This window comes from Dreissena polymorpha, chromosome 3, assembly GCF_020536995.1.
Source record: "Dreissena polymorpha isolate Duluth1 chromosome 3, UMN_Dpol_1.0, whole genome shotgun sequence".
Lineage (NCBI taxonomy): Eukaryota > Metazoa > Mollusca > Bivalvia > Myida > Dreissenidae > Dreissena > Dreissena polymorpha.
Window position 1 is genome coordinate 90,036,233 of NC_068357.1, and position 19,431 is coordinate 90,055,663.

A 19,431-nucleotide genomic window follows, 5' to 3' on the forward strand; every position below is an offset into this window, starting at 1 on the left:
GTAGTTTGATTCAGAACAGATTAAAATATCCAATTATCATTGCAATTAAATATGATTTAAAGTATATATCTAAACACAGAAAGAAATTAAAATATTGCATTATACATAAAATGCCACTTGCGCAATGATTTAAATTAAAATTATTACTTGAGTTTGCCTCTTTTGTATAGTTAAAGACGGTTGTGAACTATGCATTATATATAATATATTATTTTGACAATAACGAGTTAATTATTAAATATTAAATTGCCAGTATATTATTATTACTTTTTATTGAGAAAAAGATAAATGTCTTAATTATATTGGAGCACTATTTGACGTCGGCGTAACATTATTTATTCTTAGAGACGCCAAAGGCGTAAAATGTTCATTTAATGCTTGCACTTCGCAGAGACAGCACGTCTCTTTACGAGTCCAACAGATATACTATTTAACGAATTCACGCATTTTGTTTATGCCCGTCAAAGGTAAATCACATATTTGTAAATGTATTGTTACATACTTATAACGTGTTTTAGTGATTGAAGTTTTATTTATTACAGTAATTACTTTTTATTGATGTATGCCTATTCTTCTTTCATTTCCAGTCTTTTTCTCTTGTAGATTCTATTCAAAATTCAAGCAGTTTACTCTGATATCCAATTAAGACCATCCACATTAAAGACTGAACTTCATGGCTTATGTAAAATTGTTTACGGGCCATTGTTTCAGGTCATAAACGTATTGAATATAACCAGACGTTGCCCAGTGCGACCACACGTGGTAAGTTAACCACCTCAAAACGCATTATATAACGAATAAATTATAGTGATTTAAAAGTAAGTTCAATCTTTCATTAACCTTGAACAATTCGAGTTAATGTTGCGGATCTTTAAAATTGCCCTCTTTTCCGGGGTTATAACTCATTGATATAACTCATTTTACACGGCTTGTTTGTAATATAAGTGAATGATGTAAAATAAAGTTTAGTAAATACGGATGCAGTATATACAAAATCATAAAAACGTGTTATTGTTCCCAAGGCAGCTGTTTTTCCTTAAAAGCTCATAGCTCATAGGAGTACAACAGGTCAGAAACAAAAAACAAGTACATGCTTTAAACTAAACACATTGACAATATTTAGGGAATCGCAAATCGTGCGTCCATACATTGCCAGAGGATGGCGAAACACATGTTCCAAGACCTCCCGCCAGGGGTCGCCCTAACAAGGATTCGACATGTAAGATCGCAAATCGCAACCACGTGTCTTCAAGGCCGAGTGTGGAGGTCAAAGACAAAGGTCACTTGGATCCATCGACCTCGCCAATCGATAGGACACCTTCTACAGGGAACATTGAAGCGTTGTTCGGTAGACTAAGCGAAATCGAGCAGATGGTGATAAATGTCGCCCTCCATGAAATTTAGTAAGCTCCTTTTTTATTCACTTCAATTAGTTCAAATATGCGACTTTCTTAAACTGATTAAAATACAATTATAATAGTACCGGTACTATGATTGTTTGTAGAAAAAAAATAATTCTTTAATAACAAATATTTTGTTATTGCTTGGTTAGTTTTTGTAACTTTTGGTTTATTTAAAAAGTGTAAAAGATCGCTTTAAAAGTATAACGGTTCCATTCTCTGTTGTGACTTTGTGAATACAACTTGCGTTTAATGTAAGCAAAATGATATAATTAGGTAAGAATAATAACGGTCGCAAATTTTAAATGTCGTTTAATTTTAATTCTTTAAGTGTACAAAACTATTTCTACTCCAGTTCGAAGTGCCTGTTCAACAAACGGTCCGCAGAAATATTACGGAATCGGTATTCCATGTACGCGGTACCTCTGATGGCTCCGCTACAGTCCAGGTCATTAACCTCTATGAAAGGTATGCAAATGCTAATGGATTTTAGTAACGTCAGGGAATCTCCTCGTAAAATCAAACATATATACCCTGGAAATTTTAAAAATTAAAAAAGTACATTGAACTTGTTCTCGTTAGGAGTTCCATGTCTGTTGTTTTTTTGCAATGCGCACGCTTCTCCCTTTTAAATCAGGTTCGCTGCGGGGGGGGGGGGGGGGGGGGGGGGGGTGCCCTCCCGACAATTTTCTACTGCCGATGTATAACACGAATTTTCCTGCCGTTTTTTTACTTAAAGCGGTTATTCGATATAGATAGTTTGACAATTTAATTTCTTATTTCAAGGTCAAATATTTTCTAAAATGGATTTTAAGCCGCGTTTTTAATGCCAAACGATAGTTTTCGAAAGTTAAAATTCCGAGGTTGGTTTTTAGAATCCATTTTAATATAATTATGATTAAAATATGAAACATTAAACTAGCGGCAAGTAAATGTCAATAAAAGAACTCGAGCTAACTCAAATAAACATTTTAAACAGCGCTAATTTGTTTTTATTAGTATTTCGGTAACACACATGTAAAGGGTGTTTGACTCGTTCCGGTGGAATAGATTTTAATTACACCATCTTCATATAAAAAAGATACATTTTCAAGTTTCAATTACAAATAAAACACATATTTCATCATTCCTATATTTCACCCAAACCGAAATAAGCCATTCCCCTGTTTAACAGCGCGCATAACTGTATCAACCTTTGTAAACGGCTTAACTTTCCACTCACCAATTGAATTGTTGTTGTTGTAGAATATGTCCAAAAGACAAGACAATATTGTAAGCCTGATCCGAAAGACATACATTCGAAATGTCAATCGAAAATTAAAATACGTCATACAAAAAAATCGGCTCATGCAAAAGAAGAGATGCTCAATAAAAGAAGAGACAATGCCAAAAATCCAAAACCAACGAAGAAAAACATGAGCGTTACGTGCAGCAAGGATCTTCGTAACAACAGCGTTCGCCAGCAATCAGGTCAAAAACAAGGTATTCAAAATGCAGAGGCCGAAGTCTTTTCAAGAGAAGCCCCGTCTGAGCAACAGAACCCAATGAAGAATAGACAAAGGCAAAAGTCTGCACGGGTGAAGAGAATGTTGTCGGAGGACGATTCTAGTTCGTGTATTTTTGCCATGTTGCCAAAAGATTCCATTGAATATGTGCGTCATGAGTCCGCCTGTGCCAAGTGTAGTCCTTATGCCAAAAACGGGAAATTACCTGCAGGGGAACGAACAAAACGCAGCGAATCTACGTCCACCCGAGTAGCTAAACCAAAGACATCCGTGGAAGAAAGTCTTAAATGCACTCCCACACCACCAAAACAACGGAACCCACAGCAAACGATAACTCGTACAAACAGAGCTAGACGAATTGTGAAAAAGCCTGACAATTCAGAAGAAAAATCATTCAAAGGTTATTGTTCTCCTCAAGATGGCGACGCACTCTCTCCAGTAGATAGCAACTCTACCATTTTAACCATTAAGAACATATGCACGGAGGGTTCTTCAGTGTCCGCAGGTTCTTCAACAGCAAGTGCAACCTTGTTAGCTGCCTCATCAAGTTTCATCAATGCCACTCCGTTATCAGAACGATATGAAGAAGATCTTTTAAGTAAAGAACAGCTTAACACACCGAGTCCTTTATATTCAGTCGTGCCTGGAGAACAAGATGAGCATTGCACTTGCTGCAAATGCAAATCTAGTATTGAACGTCGTTCATATGGCGTGCAAACCGAGTTGGAAGTTGACGATTGCGCTACACAATGTGACGATGTCGAAATCGAACCGAAGCCCTTGGAGATGAAATCAGTATGTGGTGCCAGTGCGACTGAAAGTCAAGGAAACGCGGGGGTAACTGTTGACGGAATAGCCAATACCACCAGCTCATCGAAACTCGTGCAAACCGAGTTGGAAGTTGACGATTGCGCTACCCAATGTGACGATGTCGACATCGATCCGAAGCCCTTCGAGATGAAATCCGGAAATGGTGCCAGTACGACTGAAAGTCAAGGAAAGGCGGGGGTAACTGTTGACGGAACAGCCAATACCACCAGCTCAACGAAAGATGTAGAAGAACAGTTCGAGGAAAAGCACAGTGAAAAGTACATCGGACAAGGCGAGGAAAAAAGGGAGGAAAAATGCAATGAAAAGTCCGATGAGGCTTTAGAATGCGTGCACATCGTCGACATCAATAGCTCTAAAATCACTGTCCCGACGGACACGGTCGACTTCTACGCTACAGAGGTTACCACGACGATTTTTCATCACGTGAAATTTGTCGTGACACCTTCTAGTTGGTGAGTAGGCTTCAACTTCCAGTATTTCCGGTGTTTCTGCCATATATTCGCAAAATAATGGTAACTCACACAAAAATCAGTGTCTCTTTTAGCAATAGTCAAGATTTCAATGCTAGATGTGGTCTGGTAACATAGATTTAACGAGATACAAAATGCTCGTGTTTTTGTGACATGAATTTTTCGCGACGATACCCGAACACTAACGAGCGAACGCGAGATTGGCTTCGGGCAGCTCATGAGAATACGTCGTGCTTACAACGCTGCCCGAAGCCAATCTCGCGTTTGCTCGTAAATGTTCGGATATCGTCGCGGGAAATTCACATGGATCATATTGTGACACACAAAAATTTAAACTCGCATTTTGTATCTCGTTAAATCTATGTTACCATACCACATCTAGCGTTGAAATGTTGGCTATGTCTATAAGTTACACTGATTTTTTATGGGTTAACTTTATTTTAAGAAATATTTTACGAAATATTCGCTGATTTTTTAGTATTTATGTTGCTTTAAGAAGGGACCTATACAAACATGTATAGGACCCTGATTAAAGAAACTGACTTCATTTTTAAAACGAACGTACTTAAATTGGTCTTCACAGACAATTTTCTTTCGTTTTAATTTTTTAAACGGTATTGCAGGTCATTGTTTAACAAGTTCAATAGCCAAACTACGAAATGAAATGTGCTCAAATAAGAGTATCTTGATTAAAGGATACAATGAGCCTCGTTCTCTGAAAAAAGCTGCTTAATGCACATGCGTAATGTATCTTCCCCGATTAGCGTACACGTGCAGTCTGCACAGACGACACTTTCCGCATAAACTGGATTTTCGTTTTTTAAATCATAGAAGCGGAAAGTGTCTTCCCAGGTTAGCCTGATTGCGAGAGCTAATCTGGGATGGCACTTATAGCACATGGATTAAGCCCTTTGTTTCCAGATCGAGGCTAATATTATTTTATGCATTTGTTTATGTTGCGATAAGTTGTATCTTAATCTTATATTACACCAGTGAACGCGAGGAAAACCGCGGAAATTTTTTTTATATATATATATATCAATATGTATATATATATATATATATATATATATATATATATATATATATATATATATATTAGGGATGGCAACGAATACCGATTTCGGTATTCGAATATTCGGTCACCCTTCCGAACGAATATTCGGATATTCGGTCAACATCTGTTGGAAAAAGTCAACTTTGTTTACCGTACCATTACTCCCACAATCTCCACGCAGTGTTGTCGTTCCTTGCTCTCACATACAACTCTGCGAAAGGCTCAGCACGCCATTTTGTCTATAAAATAGCTAAAACCGAACAAACGCATTCAAGGTATATTTGATTGGATATTTAAGATCGCATGCATTCAATTAAGAAATATGACTTAAATGTACGATAAATCGTGCAAATACTTGCGAGTTTTAATGCAACTCTTTGGAACTATTTTATTGCCCATTTACGCAGAGGGAAACATTCCACGCACTTTACATATGTAAATAATTGATCATAATGTTTATTGAGTGACGTTAGGAATTGCTTCGACGTGTGTATATATGTTGGTTTCTAAACATCAAAAAACCATATCAATTTTATAATAATGAATTAAGACTGATATAAGATATCATGGTATGAGATGGTTTTCTTTAATGCAGTGAATGCAATGTAACCGTCGTGCAACAGATTGTTTAGTATACTGTAACCTCAATGATGAACACTTGGAATGATCATGACATGAATGAGACGCTTTCATAACAATAGTCCGTTCTGAGCCCAACACAGAGGTGAATGTAATGTAACCGTCGTGCAAGAGATTGTTACTACTCCCCCCCCCAAAAAATAAAATAATATATATATATATATATATATATATATATATATATATATATATATATATATATATATATATATATATATATATACATGTCTGTATAAACTTAGTTTCAAAATCTTATTAATTGCTCTCAATACCGAAAATTTAACACATTTTTTTTTCTAAAATCTCAATTAAAACATATTATGAACAACACAATTATTGTGTCTTTTGCAGGTCGCACACAAGTCTGCATGACGACGACGATGATATTATCTTCGGAAACAATAATCTATTAGAGCTATGCTCACCGACAGTCGATGAAGCCATTGCCAAGGGGCGGCCTTTTGAAATAATTGACTCCACTCCTGATCCACCTGACAATTCCGAGCGGATCAAGATCTGGACTGAACCACCTGTTCCGGATATGACAGAAGAGTGCTCGTATGATGGCGATTTACAGTTCCTTGATATGCACCAGAATCTGCAGCGCATCGCTACTGCCGTTCTTCAGTATACCGAAAACATGGACGCTGGTAAAAAAGATGAAATCAGTCATCAGACCATGCATAACGGAACCGATGAAGCTTGTGTTAGCAAATCGACGTTTGGCGCTATGAAAGATCTAGACCCATACACTGTTACAAGGCATGTGGAATTTACTTGATTATACGTCGTAAATGTTTTCTTTGTTGTTGCTTTTCACCGTTTTTTCCCCTTCAAGTTATCACAGTGGTTGCAACGGCATTATTGATTTATTTATCTGTAATCTTGCAGGCAAGACAACTTTGATTATGACGATGATGACGACATCATGATTGGCGAAACACGCGACAAAAACGAAACCGCCGAACCCTTACCGCTCGCTATTCCGGAAAAAGTCTGTCAGTACAAAGAACAGGTTGAACGTGATTCGGTCGTACATGATTCTGCAAAATACGAATGTAGCGCGCCAGAAATTACTGAATCTGTGGCTCCAAAGCTAGAGACAGTCGCTCCGCAGATCGCTGGAATGTCCATCCCAACCAAAAAATATCTTCTCGCAGACACCTCTGAAAAGGCTTGCATGGATCCCGCAAATAGCACGCCAGATATCGTTGAAACGGCTTCACGTAACAGCTGGAGTACTGGTCCCGACGTCCTTAACACTCGTGTTGCTCCACACACTGTAAAAACAGATGGGTGCTCGTATGGTGGTTATTTACGATTCATTAATCTGCACCATAATCTGCAGCGGATTGCTACTGCCGTTCTTCAGTATGCCGAAAATATGGACGCTGGTATAAAAGGCGAATTTAGTCATCAGACCAGGCATAACGGAACCGATGAAGCTTGTGTTAGCAAATCGACTTTTGGCGCTATGAAAGATCTCCACCCATACACTGTTACAAGGTACCGGGGGTATGTGAAATACTGTAAACGTATTGAAATTCGTCGGTATGAAATTTCGTGGTTTAATATAAAACAACTAATTCGTTGACACGTTTCGTGGATTTAAGATAAAAAGAACTAATTCGTTGATACTTTATGTCGTGGATTTCAAATTTTCGGGGAAGAGTGACCGTCATAATAATTCAACATTTATTAAAATAAAACAACCAGAATAATAACGAAGCATAATCTGCTAATCTGTGTTGACAGCAAGACTTGAGGTTAAAGTGCACTGAAGCATGGAAGTGTTGCCGATAATTGTCGATAAGAGCGATAAATCGGCGCACTTGTGGGTCCCCGATCGCTAATTGCCATCAATGTTGTTTTGACAATATTTGCAATTCTCATCGCAATCGGTAACAATTGACTAATAAGGTCCCCAAAATACACGTGTGTAAACCGTTATGTCTCTTTTAACTTTAATTGGCACTCATTGACATATGTGATAAATCTGCAAACTGTTAACTTGAGGACGTCACGTAAAAGGGAACAATCGTTGATGTACAGTTTAAATACCGTGCTTGATTTAAAAAGTATAATTACCCAAACACTTATCAAGAAAACAACATATTGTATTAACTAGCATATCTCAATCAAACAATGTCTCTTTCAAAATGGTTGAAAACCGGAACAGTTCAGACATGTTCTCCTACTATAACATGATTGCCCGACCCTGAAAAGGCTCAGTCTACGACTGAAGCATTGTTTACGATGATGATTAAAAAAAGGAAAACTCATAGATCTAGTGTAATGTGACCTACTTAAGTGAAACTTTTACTACAAAAAACAAATATCTCGGATAACCGACAACAAAAGAAAATGTCTGAAATGACATTCGGAAATGACCGATTTCGGATGAACAATATATAAATAATCGTTGGTACTTGAATTCGTGGCTCAGCGGACCAACGAAATCCACGAAAATTCGTACCACACGAAATTGAATGGTTTTACTGTAATATGTCGTTACAGTTTTTTTTAGTTTCACCGTTTTTTCTCTTTTAAAGTTAGAATATTTGTGACATTGGCATAATTATTTTATTTATCTGTACAGGCGAGACAGCATTGATCCTGACGATGAGGACGATATCATGATTGGCGAAACACGTGACAAGAACGAAACCGCCGAAACCAACCCACCCGATATTCCGGAAGAAGCCTGTCAGTCCAAAGAACAGGTTGAACCTGATGCGGGCGAGAAGGATTCTGCAAAATGCGAATGCAGAGCGCCGGAAAACACTGAATCTGTGGCACCAAAGCTGGAAACAGTCGCTCCACAGATCGCTGGAATGTCAACCCCAACCCACGAATTCCTTCTGGCAGACACCTCTGAAAAGGCATGCATTGATCCCGCAAGTGGCACGCCAGATATTTTTGAAACGGCTTCACGTAACAGCTGGAACGCTGGTCCCGACGTCTTTAATACTCGTGTTGCTCCACACCCTTTGACAGATGAGTGCTCGTATGATGGCGATTTATGGTTCATTAACATGCACCAGAATCTGCAGCGTATTGCTACTGCCGTTCGTCAGTATACCGAAAATATGGACGCTGGTATAAAAGATGAATTTAGTCATCAGACCATGTATAACGGCCCCGATGAAGCTTGTGTTAGCAAATCGACTTTTGACGCGATAAAAGATCGAAACCCTAACACTGTTGAAATGTAAGTGGACTAAACTTGATTAGTTATCGGTACTGTTTTCAGTTTCTTTTTTTTTCCTGTTGCAGTTATCATAGTGGTGGCATGAGTATTATCAATATATTTATCTGTTACCTTGCAGGAAAGACAGAATTGATCATGACGATGATTATGACATCACGTTAGGGATATCAAGCGAGAAGGCAGTTCTCAACGTCGGTCGGATTCTAAACCCAGCATGTGAAGAAGATCCTTGCTCAAGCGTGTCACGGTCTTCTCTCAATACTGTGTCGTCTGTCGGTGTAAAACTGTCGTCTGTCGTTGTTGGAATGTCGTCTGCCGATGCGAAAATATCGAATGTCAGTGGTTTTGGTTCACATACAGTCCCAAGTTTTATATCCACGTATTTATCGTCAGGCAAATCTGCCGAGATGAGTGGACAATTATCGAAAAGGTATGGTCGAGTATCTTCAACGTCATGTATAAATATTTTTGTAGGAATGTGGAATGTGGTAAGGTATTTGGAAGAGTTAAGTAACAAGAATGTGAAGGTTTCATCATTTAACATCATACTACAGTAAAATATATACATGTATTATAATTGCAAACATAATCTATTGGGGATAAGAACAAAACTCCTTGGTGTTTCAGTCAAATTATTTGAGAAAATGAATGCTTTTTAATGAGTCGTAAAATACGTGTTTTTTGTTATTTGCTTTTAAGGTTAAACTGAGCTTATGTTTTAGTAAAACATTTTTATGAATAATTTAGGTCCAGCAACTCTAATCGTGACGATAATGACGACATCGTATTTGGAGAAACAGGTGCACACACATTTAACAAACCTGGTTATATAGAGAGCGCGCGCGTTCCGATCATAACCACAGCACGTGCAGACGACCCTTGTGTACGCACTACTAAACACGACTACGATGAGGACATTGTGTTCAAGGTAACTGAAGAAACGGACGCTCGCGCCCCCGGTTCTGAAAACATTGTCTGCGTTCCGGATATAACCCAAGCAGTCACTACCATCTCCCCACCATCATTTGATACAGTGTCATATACCTATGACATGGAGTCTCCCTACGGTGGTCGTGAAGTCCCGCCGTCTTCAGACAGTACTTTGACGCATGTAGTCCTCCAAGGAAGCATCGCTAACACATCCAGAAGGTACGTTCATTATCCTATTTCGCTAAGTTTTAGTTTACAAGGTAAATCGTTTCTAATTTAGAAATCGATAAAGATGATAATGAATTATACTTGAAACTGTAGTAGCCGTTTCAATTACGACGTTCGAATAAAATGGTTTTGATTCATGTGTGAGCCATACCAAAGCTTTAATATCACCATTGATGACACTAGAGGATACTGTTCTAAAAGTAATCAATCATCTTCAATTGTAGTCGAGACAACACTTATTCTAACGACGATTAAATTGTATTCGGACTAACAGACCACCATGTTTCCAGCGTGTCGTCTTTCGACGATCGTGAACTGTGCGAATCGAGATCCGCGTCTCCTGTGTCTATCTATTCATCGCTGAGCATCGAAAACATATCCGGAAGGTATGTATTCATTTTGATCATAGTTTATTATTAATCAATGTCAATCAAAGCTACGCATTTTTTCCGATTAAGGTGTTTCCCCAAAACAAACATACGGTCTATGTGTCGCAAAATTGTCGACGTGTCTTGTTTTTATTTAAAATACAGTGTGTATTTCATTATATTTGCGTTCGGTTAAGATACCTACGTACAAAATTGTGTGTATGACTAGCCTTGTTTCACTAATGCTCTATTCGTGTACCAAATGCTCTATTCGTGTACCTGTGGGTGATATGATTGACATTGCAAAAAAGTGTATATACGTTCTATGTTTGCCGGTATTCAATGCAGTAAACAACGACAATGTCTTCTGAAAAGTTTGCCCCCCCCACACTGCCTCTCCAGCATCTAAAAAATGGCCGAAAAAAAACACAAACACATTTTCATAATACAAACACTTTTATACGGCTATTATTGCCATTCGCAGCTGTATTTAATGTTATATAACAATTTACAGCCCCGGGAACAACGGCAGTCAGACAAGCGTCTGTGTGTGTGATTGCCAAGATGACGGTGACAATGCCAACAACTCATCGAGCGCTCGTGAGATGAGATCACTCAAAGACGCCTTATCTTCTCGTCGGTCGCGGCCCCGGTGGTACCAGGGGTTAGCTTCTATGGGCTTCCTACCATCAATTGTTGTCAGGTACAATAATGTCACCCAATCTCAGAACACTCAAGTAGCTGGTTTTACTTTAAGTTAAACTTTAACTGTTAAAGTGATTCGCTCGTTATTGTTCACATGTTTTAAGTGTCTGTCTTGCGACCGAATCTGCCAATCTCATATAATACTTAATAAAAAATAAAATACTTACCTCCCCCCCCCCCAAAAAAAAACCACACAAAACAACAACAACAACAAAAAACAAACAACAACAAAAAACAAACAAACTATACTTAGGCTTAAGTCTCGTGGAAAAAAACAAAACAAAATGCGAACTGGAACAGTTTAACCTCTTTTCGTTATTGGTGGCGGGACGTCTAGGTTGGAAGTGGAACTGATTTAAATTGAATGGCTGATATTTCGTGTGTAGTATATACTTAGAAATTTCACATATAATTCCCTTAATAATATAGTCATAAGTAGATTTGTGCACACTGTGCTTCACGCACAATATGTCCTTTACGTGTAGCTGAAATTCTTGTGTGTTACTATGATCTAAAGGTTCAAGGATTACAAAACGTTTATTAACATGTTTTTATTGTGATGTAGGTTATATTTTCTGCAACCATTGTATTTAAATGTGTTTATTGTATTTATTTCCAGGAGTAAATACACGAAGATCACAAACTTTCCTGAATTCAATTCCGAAGATGAAAGAAGACGGGAATGAAACGTTACCTTTAAAAGTCTTTAAATCAATTACTAATATTTGATTTGCGACATTTTTACAGTGACTTAATTCATTTACAATATATATGTATATATATTGTTATAGAATTGTTATATTATATGTATTGAATAAATGTGAACAAGCAATACCTTTCTATGCTTGTATTTTGCATTCTTTGTTTAATTCCATGTATTACCAACATTACCTAAGCGCGTCCGTATTGCAATTAATTCGGAAATGGATGTAAACATATGCTTTGAAAGAAACAACACTATCGGATCTGTGTTGGATTTGAGAATGTTGAATTATAAAAAAAATCCCTTTGGTTGATTCATACGTCTTATAATTCCAAATAAAACACAGTTATTAGTCGAAAATCGTTATATATATATATATATATATATATATATATATATATATATATATATATATATATATATATATATATATATATATATATTAGGGATGGCAACGAATACCGATTTCGGTATTCGAATATTCGGTCACCCTTCCGAACGAATATTCGGATATTCGGTCAACATCTGTTGGAAAAAGTCAACTTTGTTTACCGTACCATTACTCCCACAATCTCCACGCAGTGTTGTCGTTCCTTGCTCTCACATACAACTCTGCGAAAGGCTCAGCACGCCATTTTGTCTATAAAATAGCTAAAACCGAACAAACGCATTCAAGGTATATTTGATTGGATATTTAAGATCGCATGCATTAAATTAAGAAATATGACTTAAATGTACGATAAATCGTGCAAATACTTGCGAGTTTTAATGCAACTCTTTGGAACTATTTTATTGCCCATTTACGCAGAGGGAAACATTCCACGCACTTTACATATGTAAATAATTGATCATAATGTTTATTAATGTTTATCGAATTGCTTCGACGTGTGTATATATGTTGGTTTCTAAACATCAAAAAACATATCAATTTTATAATAATGATTTAAGACTGATATAAGATATCATGGTATGAGATGGTTTTCTTTAATGCAGTGAATGCAATGTAACCGTCGTGCAACAGATTGTTTAGTATACTGTAACCTCAATGATGAACACTTGGAATGATCATGACATGAATGAGACGCTTTCATAACAATAGTCCGTTCTGAGCCCAACACAGAGGTGAATGTAATGTAACCGTCGTGCAAGAGATTGTTACTCCCCCCCAAAAAATAAAATAATATATATATATATATATATATATATATATATATATATATATATATATATATATATATATATATATATATATATATATATATATACATGTCTGTATAAACTTAGTTTCAAAATCTTATTAATTGCTCTCAATACCGAAAATTTAACACATTTTTTTTTCTAAAATCTCAATTAAAACATATTATGAACAACACAATTATTGTGTCTTTTGCAGGTCGCACACAAGTCTGCATGACGACGACGATGATATTATCTTCGGAGACAATAATCTATTAGAGCTATGCTCACCGACAGTCGATGAAGCCATTGCCAAGGGGCGGCCTTTTGAAATAATTGACTCCACTCCTGATCCACCTGACAATTCCGAGCGGATCAAGATCTGGACTGAACCACCTGTTCCGGATATGACAGAAGAGTGCTCGTATGATGGCGATTTACAGTTCCTTGATATTCACCAGAATCTGCAGCGCATCGCTACTGCCGTTCTTCAGTATACCGAAAACATGGACGCTGGTAAAAAAGATGAAATCAGTCATCAGACCATGCATAACGGAACCGATGAAGCTTGTGTTAGCAAATCGACGTTTGGCGCTATGAAAGATCTAGACCCATACACTGTTACAAGGCATGTGGAATTTACTTGATTATACGTCGTAAATGTTTTCTTTGTTGTTGCTTTTCACCGTTTTTTCCCCTTCAAGTTATTATAGTGGTTGCAACGGCATTATTGATTTATTTATCTGTATCTTGCAGGCAAGACAACTTTGATTATGACGATGATGACGACATCATGATTGGCGAAACACGCGACAAAAACGAAACCGCCGAACCCTTACCGCTCGCTATTCCGGAAAAAGTCTGTCAGTACAAAGAACAGGTTGAACGTGATTCGGTCGTACATGATTCTGCAAAATACGAATGTAGCGCGCCAGAAATTACTGAATCTGTGGCTCCAAAGCTAGAGACAGTCGCTCCGCAGATCGCTGGAATGTCCAGCCCAACCAAAAAATATCTTCTGGCAGACACCTCTGAAAAGGCTTGCATGGATCCCGCAAATAGCACGCCAGATATCGTTGAAACGGCTTCACGTAACAGCTGGAGTACTGGTCCCGACGTCCTTAACACTCGTGTTGCTCCACACACTGTAAAAACAGATGGGTGCTCGTATGGTGGTTATTTACGATTCATTAATCTGCACCATAATCTGCAGCGGATTGCTACTGCCGTTCTTCAGTATGCCGAAAATATGGACGCTGGTATAAAAGGCGAATTTAGTCATCAGACCAGGCATAACGGAACCGATGAAGCTTGTGTTAGCAAATCGACTTTTGGCGCTATGAAAGATCTCCACCCATACACTGTTACAAGGTACCGGGGGTATGTGGAATACTGTAAACGTATTGAAATTCGTCGGTATGAAATTTCGTGGTTTAATATAAAACAACTAATTCGTTGACACGTTATTTCGTGGATTTAAGATAAAAAGAACTAATTCGTTGATACTTTATGTCGTGGATTTCAAATTTTCGGGGAAGAGTGACCGTCATAATAATTCAACATTTATTAAAATAAAACAACCAGAATAATAACGAAGCATAATCTGCTAATCTGTGTTGACAGCAAGACTTGAGGTTAAAGTGCACTGAAGCATGGAAGTGTTGCCGATAATTGTCGATAAGAGCGATAAATCGGCGCACTTGTGGGTCCCCGATCGCTAATTGCCATCAATGTTGTTTTGACAATATTTGCAATTCTCATCGCAATCGGTAACAATTGACTAATAAGGTCCCCAAAATACACGTGTGTAAACCGTTATGTCTCTTTTAACTTTAATTGGCACTCATTGACATATGTGATAAATCTGCAAACTGTTAACTTGAGGACGTCACGTAAAAGGGAACAATCGTTGATGTACAGTTTAAATACCGTGCTTGATTTAAAAAGGATAATTACCCAAACACTTATCAAGAAAACAACATATTGTATTAACTAGCATATCTCAATCAAACAATGTCTCTTTCAAAATGGTTGAAAACCGGAACAGTTCAGACATGTTCTCCTACTATAACATGATTGCCCGACCCTGAAAAGGCTCAGTCTACGACTGAAGCATTGTTTACGATGATGATTAAAAAAAGGAAAACTCGTAGATCTAGTGTAATGTGACCTACTTAAGTGAAACTTTTACTACAAAAAACAAATATCTCGGATAACCGACAACAAAAGAAAATGTCTGAAATGACATTCGGAAATGACCGATTTCGGATGAACAATATATAAATAATCGTTGGTACTTGAATTCGTGGCTCAGCGGACCAACGAAATCCACGAAAATTCGTACCACACGAAATTGAATGGTTTTACTGTAATATGTCGTTACAGTTTTTTTTAGTTTCACCGTTTTTTCTCTTTTAAAGTTAGAATATTTGTGACATTGGCATAATTATTTTTTTTATCTGTACAGGCGAGACAGCATTGATCCTGACGATGAGGACGATATCATGATTGGCGAAACACGTGACAAGAACGAAACCGCCGAAACCAACCCACCCGATATTCCGGAAGAAGCCTGTCAGTCCAAAGAACAGGTTGAACCTGATGCGGGCGAGAAGGATTCTGCAAAATGCGAATGCAGAGCGCCGGAAAACACTGAATCTGTGGCACCAAAGCTGGAAACAGTCGCTCCACAGATCGCTGGAATGTCAACCCCAACCCACGAATTCCTTCTGGCAGACACCTCTGAAAAGGCATGCATTGATCCCGCAAGTGGCACGCCAGATATTTTTGAAACGGCTTCACGTAACAGCTGGAACGCTGGTCCCGACGTCTTTAATACTCGTGTTGCTCCACACCCTTTGACAGATGAGTGCTCGTATGATGGCGATTTATGGTTCATTAACATGCACCAGAATCTGCAGCGTATTGCTACTGCCGTTCGTCAGTATACCGAAAATATGGACGCTGGTATAAAAGATGAATTTAGTAATCAGACCATGTATAACGGCCCCGATGAAGCTTGTGTTAGCAAATCGACTTTTGACGCGATAAAAGATCGAAACCCTAACACTGTTGAAATGTAAGTGGACTAAACTTGATTAGTTATCGGTACTGTTTTCAGTTTCTTTTTTTTTCCTGTTGCAGTTATCATAGTGATGGCATGAGTATTATCAATATATTTATCTGTTACCTTGCGGGAAAGACAGAATTGATCATGACGATGATTATGACATCACGTTAGGGATATCAAGCGAGAAGGCAGTTCTCAACGTCGGTCGGATTCTAAACCCAGCATGTGAAGAAGATCCTTGCTCAAGCGTGTCACGGTCTTCTCTCAATACTGTGTCGTCTGTCGGTGTAAAACTGTCGTCTGTCGTTGTTGGAATGTCGTCTGCCGATGCGAAAATATCGAATGTCAGTGGTTTTGGTTCACATACAGTCCCAAGTTTTATATCCACGTATTTATCGTCAGGCAAATCTGCCGAGATGAGTGGACAATTATCGAAAAGGTATGGTCGAGTATCTTCAACGTCATGTATAAATATTTTTGTAGGAATGTGGAATTTGGTAAGGTATTTGGAAGAGTTAAGTAACAAGAATGTGAAGGTTTCATCATTTAACATCATACTACAGTAAAATATATACATGTATTATAATTGCAAACATAATCTATTGGGGATAAGAACAAAACTCCTTGGTGTTTCAGTCAAATTATTTGAGAAAATGAATGCTTTTTAATGAGTCGTAAAATACGTGTTTTTTGTTATTTGCTTTTAAGGTTAAACTGAGCTTATGTTTTAGTAAAACATTTTTATGAATAATTTAGGTCCAGCAACTCTAATCGTGACGATAATGACGACATCGTATTTGGAGAAACAGGTGCACACACATTTAACAAACCTGGTTATATAGAGAGCGCGCGCGTTCCGATCATAACCACAGCACGTGCAGACGACCCTTGTGTACGCACTACTAAACACGACTACGATGAGGACATTGTGTTCAAGGTAACTGAAGAAACGGACGCTCGCGCCCCCGGTTCTGAAAACATTGTCTGCGTTCCGGATATAACCCAAGCAGTCACTACCATCTCCCCACCATCATTTGATACAGTGTCATATACCTATGACATGGAGTCTCCCTACGGTGGTCGTGAAGTCCCGCCGTCTTCAGACAGTACTTTGACGCATGTCCAAGGAAGCATCGCTAACACATCCAGAAGGTACGTTCATTATCCTATTTCGCTAAGTTTTAGTTTACAAGGTAAATCGTTTCTAATTTAGAAATCGATAAAGATGATAATGAATTATACTTGAAACTGTAGTAGCCGTTTCAATTACGACGTTCGAATAAAATGGTTTTGATTCATGTGTGAGCCATACCAAAGCTTTAATATCACCATTGATGACACTAGATGATACTGTTCTAAAAGTAATCAATCATCTTCAATTGTAGTCGAGACAACACTTATTCTAACGACGATTAAATTGTATTCGGACTAACAGACCACCATGTTTCCAGCGTGTCGTCTTTCGACGATCGTGAACTGTGCGAATCGAGATCCGCGTCTCCTGTGTCTATCTATTCATCGCTGAGCATCGAAAACATATCCGGAAGGTATGTATTCATTTTGATCATAGTTTATTATTAATCAATGTCAATCAAAGCTACGCATTTTTTCCGATTAAGGTGTTTCCCCAAAACAAACATACGGTCTATGTGTCGCAAAATTGTCGACGTGTCTTGTTTTTATTTAAAATACAGTGTGTATTTCATTATATTTGCGTTCGGTTAAGATACCTACGTACAAAATTGTGTGTATGACTAGCCTTGTTTCACTAATGCTCTATTCGTGTACCAAATGCTCTATTCGTGTACCTGTGGGTGATATGATTGACATTGCAAAAAAGTGTATATACGTTCTATGTTTGCCGGTATTCAATGCAGTAAACAACGACAATGTCTTCTGAAAAGTTTGCCCCCCCCCCCCCACACTGCCTCTCCAGCATCTAAAAATTGGCCGAAAAAAAAACACAAACACATTTTCATAATACAAACACTTTTATACGGCTATTATTGCCATTCGCAGCTGTATTTAATGTTATATAACAATTTACAGCCCCGGGAACAACGGCAGTCAGACAAGCGTCTGTGTGTGTGATTGCCAAGATGACGGTGACAATGCCAACAACTCATCGAGCGCTCGTGAGATGAGATCACTCAAAGACGCCTTATCTTCTCGTCGGTCGCGGCCCCGGTGGTACCAGGGGTTAGCTTCTATGGGCTTCCTACCATCAATTGTTGTCAGGTACAATAATGTCACCCAATCTCAGAACACTCAAGTAGCTGGTTTTACTTTAAGTTAAACTTTAACTGTTAAAGTGATTCGCTCGTTATTGTTCACATGTTTTAAGTGTCTGTCTTGCGACCGAATCTGCCAATCTCATATAATACTTAATAAAAAATAAAATACCTCCCCCCCCCCCCCAAAAAAAAACACACAAAACAACAACAACAACAACAAACAAACAACAACAAAAAAACAAACAAACTATACTTAGGCTTAAGTCTCGTGGAAAAAAACAAAACAAAATGCGAACTGGAACAGTTTAACCTCTTTTCGTTATTGGTGGCGGGACGTCTAGGTTGGAAGTGGAACTGATTTAAATTGAATGGCTGATATTTCGTGTGTAGTATATACTTAGAAATTTCACATATAATTCCCTTAATAATATAGTCATAAGTAGATTTGTGCACACTGTGCTTCACGCACAATATGTCCTTTACGTGTAGCTGAAATTCTTGTGTGTTACTATGATCTAAAGGTTCAAGGATTACAAAAGCAATACTCATTTGTTACGTTTATTAACATGTTTTTATTGTGATGTAGGTTATATTTTCTGCAACCATTGTATTTAAATGTGTTTATTGTATTTATTTCCAGGAGTAAATACACGAAGATCACAAACTTTCCTGAATTCAATTCCGAAGATGAAAGAAGACGGGAATGAAACGTTACCTTTAAAAGTCTTTAAATCAATTACTAATATTTGATTTGCGACATTTTTACAGTGACTTAATTCATTTACAATATATATGTATATATATTGTTATAGAATTGTTATATTATATGTATTGAATAAATGTGAACAAGCAATACCTTTCTATGCTTGTATTTTGCATTCTTTGTTTAATTCCATGTATTACC

General features: G+C 37.7%; 1 protein-coding gene across 23 annotated transcripts; it reads left to right on the forward strand.

Annotated features, from left to right (window-relative positions):
* The first annotated feature begins 366 nt into the window (after positions 1-366).
* On the forward strand, positions 367-19,380 carry LOC127875236 (uncharacterized). Of its 23 annotated transcripts, none has more exons than XM_052420107.1 (13): positions 367-467; positions 712-762; positions 1,124-1,403; positions 1,756-1,868; positions 2,646-4,188; positions 6,254-6,664; positions 6,794-7,417; positions 8,502-9,113; positions 9,232-9,543; positions 9,861-10,262; positions 10,562-10,657; positions 11,154-11,342; positions 19,168-19,380. In XM_052420107.1, exons 1-13 carry the CDS (start codon positions 455-457, stop codon positions 19,232-19,234), a joined length of 4,713 nt encoding a protein of 1,570 aa, XP_052276067.1. In that variant the 5' UTR covers positions 367-454; the 3' UTR covers positions 19,235-19,380. The 23 variants fall into 23 exon arrangements, 16 of the variants coding, with proteins under 16 accessions (XP_052276067.1, XP_052276080.1, XP_052276065.1 ...); XM_052420120.1 differs by having other exon boundaries at positions 11,154-11,303; XM_052420105.1 differs by lacking the exon at positions 11,154-11,342 and adding an exon at positions 18,343-18,531.
* The last annotated feature ends 51 nt before the right edge of the window (positions 19,381-19,431 follow it).